At 35.3% G+C, this 14,095-nt stretch overlaps 3 protein-coding genes across 3 annotated transcripts; 1 reads left to right on the top strand and 2 right to left on the bottom strand.

The window, feature by feature from the left end:
• Window positions 1-515: 515 nt before the first annotated feature.
• LOC113689893 (NAC domain-containing protein 73) lies at window positions 516-2,781 on the top strand. Its single transcript, XM_027207696.2, has 4 exons — window positions 516-925; window positions 1,048-1,237; window positions 1,860-2,312; window positions 2,466-2,781. Coding segments are annotated over exons 1-4 (804 nt in total). The 5' UTR covers window positions 516-766; the 3' UTR covers window positions 2,468-2,781.
• A 2,977-nt stretch (window positions 2,782-5,758) lies between these two features.
• On the bottom strand, window positions 5,759-6,910 carry LOC113689894 (uncharacterized). The gene has a single exon (XM_027207698.2). The coding sequence runs from the start codon at window positions 6,719-6,721 to the stop codon at window positions 6,017-6,019; it is 705 nt and encodes a 234-aa protein (XP_027063499.1). The 5' UTR covers window positions 6,722-6,910; the 3' UTR covers window positions 5,759-6,016.
• Window positions 6,911-9,002: 2,092 nt separating this feature from the next.
• LOC113688997 (zinc finger protein MAGPIE) lies at window positions 9,003-12,111 on the bottom strand. Its single transcript, XM_027206823.2, has 4 exons — window positions 11,912-12,111; window positions 11,675-11,815; window positions 11,113-11,509; window positions 9,003-10,308 (listed from the first exon to the last, which is right to left on the bottom strand). The coding sequence occupies exons 2-4, from the start codon at window positions 11,772-11,774 to the stop codon at window positions 9,393-9,395; spliced, it is 1,413 nt and encodes a 470-aa protein (XP_027062624.1). The 5' UTR covers window positions 11,775-11,815; window positions 11,912-12,111; the 3' UTR covers window positions 9,003-9,392.
• Window positions 12,112-14,095: the final 1,984 nt, after the last annotated feature.

Below are 14,095 nucleotides of genomic sequence, written 5' to 3' on the forward strand. Positions count from 1 at the left end.
AAGAAAATAGTTTCAGTTCCAATGTCGCCCTAGAGTGCAAATGAAGCCATGAAATATGAGAGAAACAGTAAAGAGAAGTATAAGTAGAAATTGACAACGAACTATATTTTTATTCCTTTGCTTATACTCCTCATGCAATGCAAGAAAAGAAATCTGTCTCTCACAGTCGGTTGTCCGATCTACACTCAATACTTCTATTTTGTCTTTCCTTTCTTGGTTATGATTTTTAATTTCTCTTATCGAGCAGTAAGTATCTTAATATCTATTCAAACTTCCCTTTAGGTATCGTTTAAAGAACCCTTAAGTACATTTCTTGCTGACGAGGCTTTCCTAAAACAATGAGTTTACCTAAACGTGAGCTCCAAGCAATCTCTTTTTCTCTGTTTGGAACCAATGAAATCCCTAAAGAATTCCTACCAAAATAACACACACACACACACACCCCACCAAAAACATCATATTCACACACGGGCACAATAATTTGTAGTTAGATATAAGAGAGTGGAAAGGGTTACTCTCTATAATTGTACAATGGCCTAAAAAGTAGAACGTTCCAGGAGAATTCAATACTTTCCCTACCCTGAAGAACATAGGCATGATGCACATGCAATCCAAGAGACAAGTTACTTTTTCTTTTTCCTTTTAACCCTTTATTCATCTCTGTCTTTCTTCTAGGAATTTTGCTTATGTTAGAATTGTCTGAGAAGAATTCTTAAAGTAGACATTGGAATGATCTTCATAAGAGGAATCAAGGAAATAAATCATCATGACTTGTTGTAGTGACTGTAGTAACGAGCGAACGGCTTCAAGAAGGCTGCCAACTTCTCCGGATCATCATGACAATGCTAACAATCATGAAAGCCCTAAAAGTAAACAAACGATGGCTTGTCCCTCCTGTGGTCTTACACTCCAGTCCCCAGAAAAGGTTTAGAAAATTGATTTTTTTACCGTATCCAGGTTTAGATAGGTGGTCTTGTTCTTCTTTTTTCTTCTCTTGGTTTGTTTAATCACTTGCTTCATTTTTGCTTTGGCTCCTTATATCTTTAGGCTGGAATTCATGACCTTCCAGGATTACCTGCTGGGGTGAAATTTGATCCTAGTGATCAGGAAATTCTTGAACATTTGGAGGCAAAGGTGAGATCAGATGTTCATAAGCTTCATCCTCTGATCGATGAGTTCATCCACACACTTGAGGGAGAAAATGGAATTTGCTGTACGCATCCAGAGAAATTACCAGGTAATAATAAAGCCATATTGCCCAAATCCTAAAGTTTTGGCTTTCCAACTTAGCATCTACCATGTAGTTATGACATAAAAATGCAGCAGGGAGAAAATCTATTATCAGAGTTCATTGGCTTCTTCTGATCACAATACTAAAATATGGTAAAGGTGGTGCATCTGTTACTCAATGCAAAGTTTGTGACTAACTACGCAATAGGTCTTTCATTATCATGAATGGATTGGTAGCACCCCTGTTTTCTCCCCCTTTCTATACTCATATTAATTATGGTTATGTTATATATGAAATTAAGAACATCTTTGTTTTAATGATAGATTGATACACGTTTCTAAAACTTCTTTGCATTGTCTGGGCGGCACAGTTGCATGAAATATAGATTTTAACATGGGAAGAAATATTTGCTTATAAGAAATTCATGTTATTCGGTGGAGGTTGCAGGTTGCTATCGATTATGAACTCTTTTCCCTCGCTATCTAGGAGCCACCTTTTATTTTTCAAGGTTTAAATTCATGTAAAAACGTATTTACTTTGATATTATATATTGGCCAATGACAATAGCCAATATTTTATTGGGACCGGAAAATGGCTGAACAAACCTCCCTTTTTCTTCATACTGCAGGAGTAAGCAAAGATGGTTTAGTCAGGCATTTCTTTCATCGCCCTTCAAAAGCATACACCACTGGGACTAGGAAAAGAAGAAAAGTACACACGGACATAGATGGCTGCGAAACCCGGTGGCACAAAACGGGCAAGACTAGGCCAGTTGCTGTTAAAGGAAAAGTGAAAGGGTTCAAGAAGATACTTGTGCTCTACACTAACTATGGGAGGCAAAGAAAACCTGAGAAAACAAATTGGGTGATGCATCAGTATCACCTAGGCAATAATGAAGATGAAAAGGAAGGTGAATTAGTGGTTTCCAAGGTTTTCTACCAAACTCAACCTAGGCAATGTGGTTCCTTGATCAAAGACTCTCCTGTGAAAGGAAATGGGCGAATTGGACATGAGGGTTCTCATCTCAACAACTCTACCTTTGTCGAATACTACAATTCAGCTCTCATTTCCTTTGATCAATGTGAGGAAGTCTAGCTCAACACCTAATTGGAATTAGAGATAAAGATGGCTCCCTTTTTTTTTTTTTTTCTGGTCTATTGTCGATGTGAAGGAAAAAATAGATTAACTTCTAAGCTTTTTTTCTGGGCTAACATTCTTTAATGTTTATGCGCAGGATCCAGTTGGAGTAATCTAATTCTACCAGAGGGGGAATAAATTATATGCTGATTTAGGAGAAGCTGGAAAATAAGACAAGTTCCATAGCTGAAGGCCAAGGGACACATCATACAAACTCTTTAATATGGAGGATATAGAGCTCATGCTTAAGTTTTTAACAGGAAACTGGAGTATTTATAATTTCTGAAATTTTCGATTACTTTGTACAGGAGAGGCTAACGTAACTTCTTGATTCATCATCCTTTTAACATTCTCGGAATGATCAGAAATAAAAGTTCAACTGTACAAAGATAAAATTTTCATTTAGAATTCAATGTTGAAAATGGAATCAAGTTATGTTGTTAATCCTGCGAAAATGTTTGCTTCATATTACATAAATAAGGTTATTGCTTTTTGTCTAGCATTATACAAATTTTGTTCTTCCAAGTCTAATTATAATAAGTCGGATTGCTTTTTTTTTTTTTTTTTTTTTATAGGATTAACATCACTTTGCTTCCCCAAGCCTATATCCTATTTTCACTTAATTTTGGACAAATTGCACTCTAATCTCTATTACTTGTCTCACGTAAGTCCAATCAATAACACCATTATCAAAATTGACAGAATAAAAGACCATGCAGACAATTCGATTTTTTATATAGTTTTGCTAAAAACGTTATCAAATAGAGCTAAATAGGACCAATCTGAAAAGCAAAAATGTAAAATATTTAAAATTAAAATTTAAGGTGCAAAATGTGAATTAGGTACAAATTTGGGGTACCAAATGAAACTAATCTAAAGTTTAGATCTCATACTTCACTCAAAAAAAAAAATTTATATTCTCAAATTAAATTGATAAAGTTGTTGTCTTCGACAACTATCTAATGTGAAAACTATTTCAGAACCAAAGAGCAAGTTTAGATTTTGACAAAATTTATTTTGAGAATTTTCTAGATCTAAGAAATCTCACATATAGCAAGAAGTATAACAAAAAGTAAAGAAAAACTCGTACCAAGAAATCCTACGAGGAGAAAGTCCTAAAAGAGGAGAAAATTTTCACTAGAAAAGATCTAGGAGAAAACTCTTACTGCAACAATTATGGTTGCATTGATTCATGTATTAATGGAGGATTTTTGGAGCTTCATAGTTATATTTTTTATGATATTTTAGATCTGATTTATCTATATATCTATATATATATATTGCATATTTGATGTATTTTCTATCATTAGTGCAGATTGATGACAATGAAATTGCTTTGTTTATCCAAAAAAGAAAAAATGATGAAGTCTTTGATAAGTGTTGTAGGGTTATTAATACCCAAAGAAGTATAATGGACCCTGGTACATACAACAGGTCTGTGCTCATGTCCCCATCACTAAGAATTCTTCAAATGAAACTTAAGAAAATTGGACAACAAATTGGAAATTGTTATCATCAAAGCACGTCTCCAAATGAAATTTGAGAAAATTGGACAAAACGGAGCAAAGAAGAACCAGACCTATGAAAAGATTTCCATTTATCATTGATCGCATTTCTGAATAAAACAGATTTTTTTTATTTTTTCATTTTGAAAATATCATTCCTTTCCTCTCCGCACCCTTTCCACCTCCAATTATCAAGTTTATGATTTGAACTCCAAAGTAGACAGTGCGAAAAACTCCAAGAGCCTTTGCTCGAGGAGTGCATAAACTCCAAGAACCTTTGCTCTAGGGGTGCATTCAAATTGAGTCGTACTATACTCGAAAACGAACTCGTTCATTGATAGTACTACTCGAACTTACCTTGAACTAGCCTCAAGCAAGTAGTATATGAGTTCAAGCTCGCCTTGAATGAGCTTGAGGATCCTTGTGAGCCATATCGAGTTTGTGTAGGGTTCAGATTTTTAGTGACAAATTTCACAATTTCCATGCTTACAAATGTAATTTTACATATATATTATTTTTAATTAAGACAACCTAATTACTCCAATAAACCCGTCAAGCACTCGAGCTTCCTTCTTTAAAACTCGTGCTCGACTTGAATTCACAAACGAGCTGTTCGAGCTCAACTCGACTTCAATTTTGACCAAGTTTGAGTCGAATTGTTGACCAAATTGTCCGCCGGAGGAGCTTTGAATCTCTTGCGGCCTTACTTTGCTCCATCATCAAGTATGCCTAAGATCTACCTGTTTCATTTCAATAAACAAATTCACAGTTACATGCGTCCCTAGATGTCGGAACATTGAGAAAACCATACTACAGTCACCTAGCAACCTCTGCTCTGCGGTTCAACTTAAATTGCAAACATAACAAAAATGACAGAAACCATACTCAAATCCATTGAATCCCTTCCATGCTTCATAGGTTCATCACTCTCAATATACATCTACAAGTAAAACTTTATCTAGAGGTGGCAATTTGTCCCAAGTCCCATTGGGCAGGATGGGTATTGGAATTTGATATTGGGTTTAAAATGGGACAAATCCCAATTGTATCCATTAATTGATGGGAAATTTTGGGAAATACTTGGGTATCCATTGAACTCAATTAGCAAGGGCTCCGTTTGGATTAACTATTTTTGGGGGGTGTTTTTGAAATATTTTATTGTAGTAGTGTATATGAAAGATTTTTACTATAAATTTTTTTTGAAATATTTGATATACTAATATGGATGGGATGTTTTTTGAATTATTGTATATTACTGTAATATTGTATTTGAAAAACTTATTTTTTGAAAAAATAGCCAATCCAAACGGAGTCTTAGATTCAAAAATTATCTTTAACAATTTTTATAGTCATGATTGTATATCTATCTTTTCCTTTATTTGTTAATCCAATTTTTAGTGATAATCTTGAATATAAAGCACTTGCATGTTTATTTAATAAAACTAAAAGAAATTTAATAAATCAAAAATATTAAAATTATATAAAAAATAAAAAATAAATTAAAAGAAAAAAATATGTAGAAAATAGATTTGGGTATTGGACGGATCAATCTAAATTCATCCCAAAGTGATCCCGCCCAAGTTAGTTCCAAAACATATATGGGTAAGGTTGGGTCCAAACCCATATGACTCGGTTCCATTTTAAACCCAAAGCAAATTCCACCCATTTTGCCACCTCTAACTTTATCTTATGATTAAGAGCAATTCAATTGTTATAGCAACTATCCTTTGTACCTTCCTTCTGTGCACGACACATTTTGCATTACCATTAGTTACATCCAATTATAGACCAAAAAAAGAAGCTTTTTGCCTAAACAATATATTTCAATTTTCAGTAATAGCTTAACCCAAACCAAAAACACATCACTGCATAGCTGAATTCACACTTCCAACTTAAAATTCACCGCAACTTCATACATGAATTCAACATATCTGAACTCTACTGTTCATAAACAAAGTATGTTTTTCTTGTACATTTTTTCCCCAAATAGTACATTATTAAATTGATATTACTACATTTACTGTATTACTCAATACAAATTTCAAATTCAAATTCTCACCAGAAACATAATTCACTTACCAAAAACTACCAAAAAAGGACAAAAATAAAAATAGAAATTAAAAAAAAAATACACGGGGTCCCACTACAAAACCTTCTTATTTTCCACGGAATTCTGCTTCTTCTTCCTCAAAACATAAACATCAGTTTCCTCGTACGCATACTCGGGATGCAGATGCTCGTGTGGGATTTTCTCAATCTCAAAAACCTCCCCACATTTTTCCCAAAACAACAAGTGGGCTTCGGGGGACCTCACCTGGTACCCCAGCAAAACGACGCCGTCCTCCGCAACCAGCTTCACCATCGTCTCCACCAACGGCCCAACCGACTCCTCGATGTAAACCACGTCAGCAGCCACGACAACATCGAAAGACTGTGGGCCTAAGGCCTTTACCTGGGCCTCGTTCGCCCAATACAACTGGGCCGTTTTCAAAGCCTTTTTCAAAACTGGCTTGTTCCGTTTCAAGTTGTGTTTTAAAGCCGGCATTACCGGAGCTATATCAGTAACAACGATGTCGTTTAAACCGAGCAGATATAAACCCATTGAACCGACCCCGCATCCAGCTCCGAGCTCTATGCCGCGTTTGCCCGTGAAGTTTAGGAGGTCGGCGTAGGGGTTGTTGTTCCCCGCCGCCGCCGTTGAAGGGTGCCAGCGCTCGGCGAATTTGACGAGGACTAAAGAGCAAGGCCAGACGGAGGTTCCGACGTGCATGGAGCCGTTGTCTTGGTGGAAAGAGAGGTGGGAATTGAGGACCGGGAGATCGATAACAGGGGAATCTGTGAACTTCATCCTTTTTTTTTTCCGATTTTTCTAGAATTTTCTGTTGATTTTTTTTGGGCGAAGAGAAGAGAAGAGTGGCTTTAATATGTTAGCAGATGGGTTGCTGTCGTTCATATTATGCATTGGACCAAATGGACTCATGGGTTGGACCTGAACGTGCCAGGGTTGAGAAAGATGGTTAGTCGAGAAACATGGAGATTATATGGTTAGTTGGACTGGAATGCTGTTGGGCCACGATATATCGAATGGTTTCTCAGTAAACACCTCAACATATATATATTTTTTTGTTAACTCATTTCTATCCCTACCTTGCACAAGAACGGAAATTTTTAATACAAAGTTAATAGAGTACCTTGTGAGCTTATTATGTCAAAATTCGAGTTCGAACTCACATTAATCGACTTCAAGCTCGAGTTTGAGCAACTCGAACTACCTAACAAATCGAGTTTGAGTTTAATATGTGAAACTCGAAAGTTCATCAAGTTCAATCAAACTTTATAATATATATATATATATATGTATTAATTTATTAGTATGAAATATTTATTTTATTCCTTGTTTAAAATTATACAAAATATACATTTTATATCTTCTAAACTCGATTAGATTCGATTAAGTTCGATTGAGCTCAAATTAATGCAAAACAAAATATTGAACTTGACGAACTCAAATTCAAGTTAAATTCCAAGTTTTCTAAGTGGCGTGAAACTTGAATAATATACTATTCGATCTCAACTCGACTCAATTGCACCCCTTATCATAAACCTGGTCTAAAGTCCTACTTGTGAATGAAAATAGGCACAAATTTTCTCACGTCACTTTTTTTGATTTATAGCATCGGCATTGGTGAAATCATACCTTAGATTTATAGCCTCGGCATTGGTGAAATCATAGCTTAGATCTACCTACGAAATTTTCAATAATAACAGACATTCACCAATGTCGTTTGTGATTTTCTTTTTTCAATTTTTTAAAAGTCATAAATGCATGTTGCCAAGAGTTGAACTTTCCTAAAATTATGTAGATCTATAGTAACTGAGAAATACTTCCAAATGTGAAAATTACATGCTGGCACGTTGAAGAATTTTGTGTTAAAAGTCTTGAAAAAGTGATAACTTTTACTAAAGAGGGAAAAGACATTGACAGAGAAGAATATTGCCCCCTCCTTTTGGGAAAGTTTTGTGAGAAAAGAAATGTGAGATCATTTTGTTATTTCTATTGCATGTTAGTTTGACGTATCTTTTGCTATTAGTGTAAATTTATGAGATTGAATTAAGAAATTTAATTGATATAAGAACGTAATACAAAGCTTTAGTTTAAGGGAAAATTTTTAAAAAAAGTTTGGATTGTCATTTTCTGCCGAAAAATTGCGTCATTTTCCGTTATTATATTTTCCTATTACCTCTTTCCCTCACGTACATCAAATCGCTACAGTAATTTTTCCATGAAAAATCATGGAATATGCAATCCAAACGGAGCAAGGTAGAAGGTTATTTCATAGTCATCAGTATTCAGTAGCAAACTTTGTTTCACTCGGTCACTTGGACGTTAGTAAATTGCTAAATGTTCTTTTGTTGATAGTATACACATGAACGACATGCAAAATGTCCTAACTTTATTTTTAAAAAAGTGAAACCACTCAACTATATAACTAAATCCTAGCTAGAATATGAAGTACTTTAAACTTTTAAGAACACAAAATATTTTTAAGTTCAATATTTTGAGAATTCCTTGACTATCTAGTGCAAGCACATGATGTTCGTACGAACAGATTTGAAAAGTTAAATGACTCTCACCTTGCAAGTTTATTTGTTTTAGATAATAGTTTTACCTTTCATTTGTGCCTTTTAGTCTTTCTCTTCTGGACCTCAGTAACTAATTTGGTACCACAAAAGTGGCAAGTAAAACTTTTTATGCACTTCAAGTAATAGAAGTCACTTTTATAAAATAATAATAATAATAATAAAACTCACAGACACACAAAAGGCTTGTGGGTCGTCAAAGAATTTTTAGATGGCTAAAATCTCATCCACCAATAATTTAAGTTGTAATGAGCCAAAAGGATAGCAAGAAAAGGTTTTATAATCTTTTATCAAGAATACTCAACCCACTAAGGACGAAGTCAGAGAAGTAAATAGCTCTATGACTGATGCTAGGTCCATAGCCATAGTCATTATGTACAAATTTGCATAAATTTTATCTTAACCCGGTTAGGCTAGGCCTACAAGAACTTGATTAGACCTTTTTTTGCCACTATAGTTATCTTTTCAATTTAAGCTTGACAAGATAATAACCAGAAGAAACAGATTTTAAACATATAGCAATAATGGAGCTGAAAAGGCCCGCTTTGCTTTGTCCCCACTAATCAAACTCCCTTTTATGAAAATAATAGGCACCATTTTAAAGAGAATAGCTTTGAGGATCCAACAGAATGTGCATGGCTAGCTAGCCAGCTCCCCTCAAGGATATACATATTTTTCTTTTCACCGCCTTTTGGTTCTCATCAACCACTCAATGCAACCTTTTCCCCTCTGCAAAGCTTTGCAAATTCTAAAATCCTTTCCCTTCACAACCCCGGCCCTCCCCCCAAGAAAACTTGGACCCCACTTTATTACCATCTTTTCACAACCCTTTTTCGGATACTAATTTCTACGAAAATCCCATATCATTAGGATCATCATCATATCCATCCATTGATGGATGATGGATGGCAAATGGACTGTATCCCAACTCCAAGAAAATCCCTAGTTTGACCTCCTCCTGTAGTTGGTGTTGAATCTTGATCAACCTGTATGTGGCGGCGCTTTGAGGGGTACATTTGCAACTCATTTAAAGTTGAGAGGTGATCAGTTACTGAACTCTGCAGAGCTGTAGCTACTGAAGTTGCAGTACCACCATACGGACTACAATATCTGTTCCCATCTTGAATTTGGCTATCATTGCACTTCAATCCAAAGCTTCCAAGGAATGAAGGGTCAGTTGTGGTAGCTCCCATTTGGGCAGCTTTCTGCAGTAAAGCTGTGGCAGACATGTTTGCTGTAGAATGTGTTTGATGAGATTGATGTTGGGTACTGAACAAAGATGGTACACTAATGACCTGACTTCCACCATCTTTAGCAACATTGCTTAAAGGAAGAGATGAAATATTATTTGTTAATTCTTCTGAACTGTTGGAGGAGGGTTTATTTCCAAAATCCCAGTTGAGTGGATAATTTATTGGTGGAGAATTAGAGCATGGAACACTAACAAATGGATCAGTGGTGAAAACTAGCCCTGATGTACTCACAGCTGGATTAAGCTGATGATGGATTTCTTGAAGATTGTTATTGCCGATTGATTCTTGAGTTTGGGATAATCCATGGCCCCCCATCCACAGTGAAAGACCTTGTCTTATTGGATTCGCCGGTGTCTCGTTGTTGGTTGAGATCGGTTTGAACATGGAAGCAAAATGTTGCCCCATGCCAGGCCCTAGTGATGCTCCCACAAAATGATAATTGATGCTATTGGCTGCTACAACGTTGGATGCTGCAGTCACCCTTGCTGTTTCTTCCGCTAAGGCATCACAGAAGGCCCTATGGGTGATAAAGCTATCTCGCCTGAACATATATGTGCAAAAACAATCCATTAGTTCAAAGAGAATAAAAACTAAATTAGCAGAGATTGAGGATAGCAGAAGACCTTAGCACAAAAAGTTTGCATGAACAAATGGAAGAAGATCGGTGTGCAACAGTACAAGTTAGAATAAGGAATTCCTTAACAAGTAGCTAGGATATGGTCTATGGTGATAGGCATGGTAAATGCAATAATTGACAAGGCTATGAACCTTCAAATACAACATTATTCTGTGAAAGAGTAGAAGAAGATACTAGTCTCATTTTAGAACTGGATCATAAAGTAAAGAAGAAATAAAAAGCTTCAAATGACCCTCAATTTTTGAATATATGAGAAGAACAAAATTTTTAAGGATTTATTTCTTGTTTTAGAACTAGAGTTGCATTATGCCTGTCCTTATTGTTCGTTCGTTTCCCCTTTCCTTTTCCTTCTTAAAAAAACAACTATTTGTCTTCTATGCAACCCCATGGCTCATTCATTTTGTCCTAAGGCCACATATCCAAATACAAGAGGAGAAAAGGAGTTGTGGAAAGGGAGAAAATGCATACACTGCTAATTACAAACTAACACCAAGACAAACACATCACCATCTGTAGATAAACATTCTAACTAATCAACAAAAAAAATTCTAACTCATAGTTTCTTCTTTATTAGGGGTTCTCGAATTTGATAGTTCATCTTTTGCATGAAACATTTTAATGAAGCACTACTACTCTAGAGTCTCGACTCTATTAAAGTCAATATATGATATTCAAAGTGCATAGTCTGAGTAATAATTTTCCTACTACCTTGAAAAAATAGTCCCGCAGTCACATTTGTATTCCCTAGTGCCACAAGTCTTTGAGTGGGCTTTCCAATCTGACTGCACAGCATACCGTTTAGAGCATTTCTCACACTTCCACTTCTTCTCCCCATGCTTTCTACAAAAGTGCTTCTTTATACCGGTTAAGTCCCCAAGTGCCCTAGAAGGGTGGTGGTGGACGCAGGACTTTTCAGGGCATACGTAAACTCGCTTTCGAACTTCCTTACTAGTTCTTTGCTTAAGTTTCCATGGCAAATTATGCCCTCTTCGATGAAGTTGCAGGTTTTGATCCCTCTGAAAACCTTTTCCACATATCTCACATAAAAATCTGTTGGTGGCCATCAGAGTCTTTGGAGACAAGGCAATAACTTCAGCTTCAGGATCTGCATAAAAGAAGAAGTTGATAATCAGAAAATATATCAATTTGGTCAAGAAATTATCAGATCAGTAATGAATATCCATGAATATTCCTTTATGTTACGAAAGCTAGCTAGACACCGAAAAAGAAGGTAAAAAGGAAAGGAATATAAAAAGGCAGAATTCTTTGCCTGGTGTTCCTGGAAGGTTTCTCTTCTTCTTTAGAGGAGGAGGATTCGCTTCGCCGATTGGAGTTTGGATGAAACCACTTGAGATTACTTCCTCTGTCATCTTCTGAAGAATCTTTTGCTTTTTGCAGAGCTTGATTCAATCTACACAAGAATTAAGCAAAGTGAGTAAGCTCATGTATATGCAAGAGATGAAGAGATGGGCACAGCCACGGTGAAAAGAAGCAGAACGACACATACCTTTTTGCTATGATGTCAACCTTAACCAAAGAAGCTGAAAAATGAAGAATTCTCTGTGTTTTTATGTGTTTGTGACATCCAGTGATGGGAATAAGTAGAAGTGTGAAAGAGGTGAGAATTGAGAGTACTACAAAAGTAGTACCTAAGTTTGCAATCTTATATTAGGGAGAAAGGAAGGGGGGCGGCGGGGGTTAGGGCGTGGTGGGGGGGGGGGGGGGGATAAGATTTCTTTCTCTGGCTGGTTTGTTGTTGCAGTCTTTTATTAACTGCTTTCTGTCCAAATAGAACGCAATTCTTTCATGGGAGGCGGTGAAAAGTGAAAGTTGGAGCCTGCAAGAGAGTTTCTCTTTGCTCTTTTCTTTTCTTGTTTTCTGAGGGAGGGGAGTTGGTTTATCAGAATTGACATAACATCCAGCACTCATATATAGGTACATCATGACACATATGATGAGGTCTGGAGAAAGGCAGACTGGGAGCCTTTCTCCTTGGAATGATTATGCCATAATTGTTTGCTTTTTGTTTCTTACAATAATATTATCTAACTATTCTCCTTCCAATGAGAACACTTGGATATACTTGTTTCACCATAAAGCAAGAGCATAATAATTTGCAAAAAACCACACATATCAATATAAAACACAACCATTGTTTTTGGTTTTCTTCTTCTTCTTTTTTTTTTTTTTTTTAATTTGTGAAACACATATACCTATTGTTGTCTTAATGATTTAAACCAGTTTTATGTGATAGTCAATATATACATATATATTTACCACTACATCTGTAATTTTCTTTGTCACCGCATTGGTATAGATTTTTTAGAGGAGCATTAAATTTACCTTGTATTTACATTGGCATATAATTTTCCCCTTAAATTCAAAAGGGCTGGCATTTTATTTTTGGCTAATATAATAAAATGAGGGAACATATTTGTTACTGTAACCTGCCATCTTTAACTTGCACGAGTACCAAGTCTTAAATTTGTTTCCTGCATTTTGATGTATTCAATGTACTCTTTGGCCCTCTAGTGAATAAATTTTATAATTGAATTGGAAAAAGTAATGCAAAACTACTTCACTATATTATTCTGTTACTAGCAATTTCATAAGCTGACGGAACATCAATTTACTAGATATCCAAGATGGCAATAACACAGGACTGGCTGGCTCGTAATTATAAGTTCAAGATGTGAGATAACCAACCAACCAACCAACACGCTCGATCTCCTATTAATACAATTGATAGGAAAAAGGCTTGGTCCAATAATATGGGCACGTCACTTTTCGGTTGATTATGTTAATTGATTATAAATTCTGATTTTGGATAATCAGTTGTTGTGATGTTTTTCAGTTGTTTTTGTATTCTCATTATATATTTTTTTAATGATAAAAAAAAGTTAAAATCTATAATCAATAAAAAAGCAGCTTTTACTTATCCTAATTACGTACTCTCTATAATCATTTTTATAATCTAATTTTGTAAAATCTAAAACAATAAAAAAACAAGGCCTATATCATTTCAATATAAGAGTTGAGGAAAAGTGAAAGACCTCACAAATTCTACCCTTTTTTTTCACTTTAATAACATATAAATTACCCATTTTTCCTCTCTCTCTCTCTCTCTCTCCCTTTCTGTTATATATTCACTTGACTATATGATATATTCTCAACCAGATGGAATAGTAAAACTGTTTTTTACAAAGGCATAAAGAAATATATTACCCCTCTGTCTCTCTTTGTATTCTTTGCGACATATAAAAGCCATGCATGTGCCCAACTGTCAAATTGCAAGAAAAATCCAAAGAAAACGACGAGAAATCTCTCACAAAAGGGAATAATCGTCCATAGGATACTAAAACCATTGCAGTCCCACATATCGTCCGAACACTGCAAAATGTGCACATTCTAATGTAGATCTTTGAAGACGTTTATATAGATAGCTTGTTATTTTCACAACTTTATTTGATTGTATTATTATAAATACGCTTTTCAATCTTTTAGTAAAATTTCATATATACGTCACATCAAAAAAAGTATTATAATATTTTTTTTATCAAAAATTATCTCAAATAATCTGTTTATGTTATACATTCGCTTGACTATTAATTACATATTCTCAACGAGAGGGAAAGTAAAACTTTTTTACAAAGGCATAAGGAAGAGCATACGTGTTAGATGCAATGGTAAC

The sequence above is a fragment of the Coffea arabica genome, chromosome 5c (genome assembly GCF_036785885.1).
Source record: "Coffea arabica cultivar ET-39 chromosome 5c, Coffea Arabica ET-39 HiFi, whole genome shotgun sequence".
NCBI lineage: Eukaryota > Viridiplantae > Streptophyta > Magnoliopsida > Gentianales > Rubiaceae > Coffea > Coffea arabica.

What these genes read in the sequence shown, in the direction of transcription:
- LOC113689893 (XM_027207696.2), top strand. Translation starts at nt 767, where the DNA reads ATGACTTGTTGTAGTGACTGTAGTAACGAGCGAACGGCTTCAAGAAGG. An exon ending in CACTCCAGTCCCCAGAAAAG is followed by an intron (nt 926 to 1,047) that starts GTTTAGAAAATT and finishes TTATATCTTTAG; the next exon opens with GCTGGAATTCATGACCTTCC. An exon ending in GCATCCAGAGAAATTACCAG is followed by an intron (nt 1,238 to 1,859) that starts GTAATAATAAAG and finishes TTCATACTGCAG; the next exon opens with GAGTAAGCAAAGATGGTTTA.
- LOC113689894 (XM_027207698.2), bottom strand. Translation starts at nt 6,721, where the DNA reads ATGAAGTTCACAGATTCCCCTGTTATCGATCTCCCGGTCCTCAATTCC.
- LOC113688997 (XM_027206823.2), bottom strand. Translation starts at nt 11,774, where the DNA reads ATGACAGAGGAAGTAATCTCAAGTGGTTTCATCCAAACTCCAATCGGC. An exon ending in AAACCTTCCAGGAACACCAG is followed by an intron (nt 11,510 to 11,674) that starts GCAAAGAATTCT and finishes TCTTTTATGCAG; the next exon opens with ATCCTGAAGCTGAAGTTATT. An exon ending in TGCGGGACTATTTTTTCAAG is followed by an intron (nt 10,309 to 11,112) that starts GTAGTAGGAAAA and finishes ATATATGTTCAG; the next exon opens with GCGAGATAGCTTTATCACCC.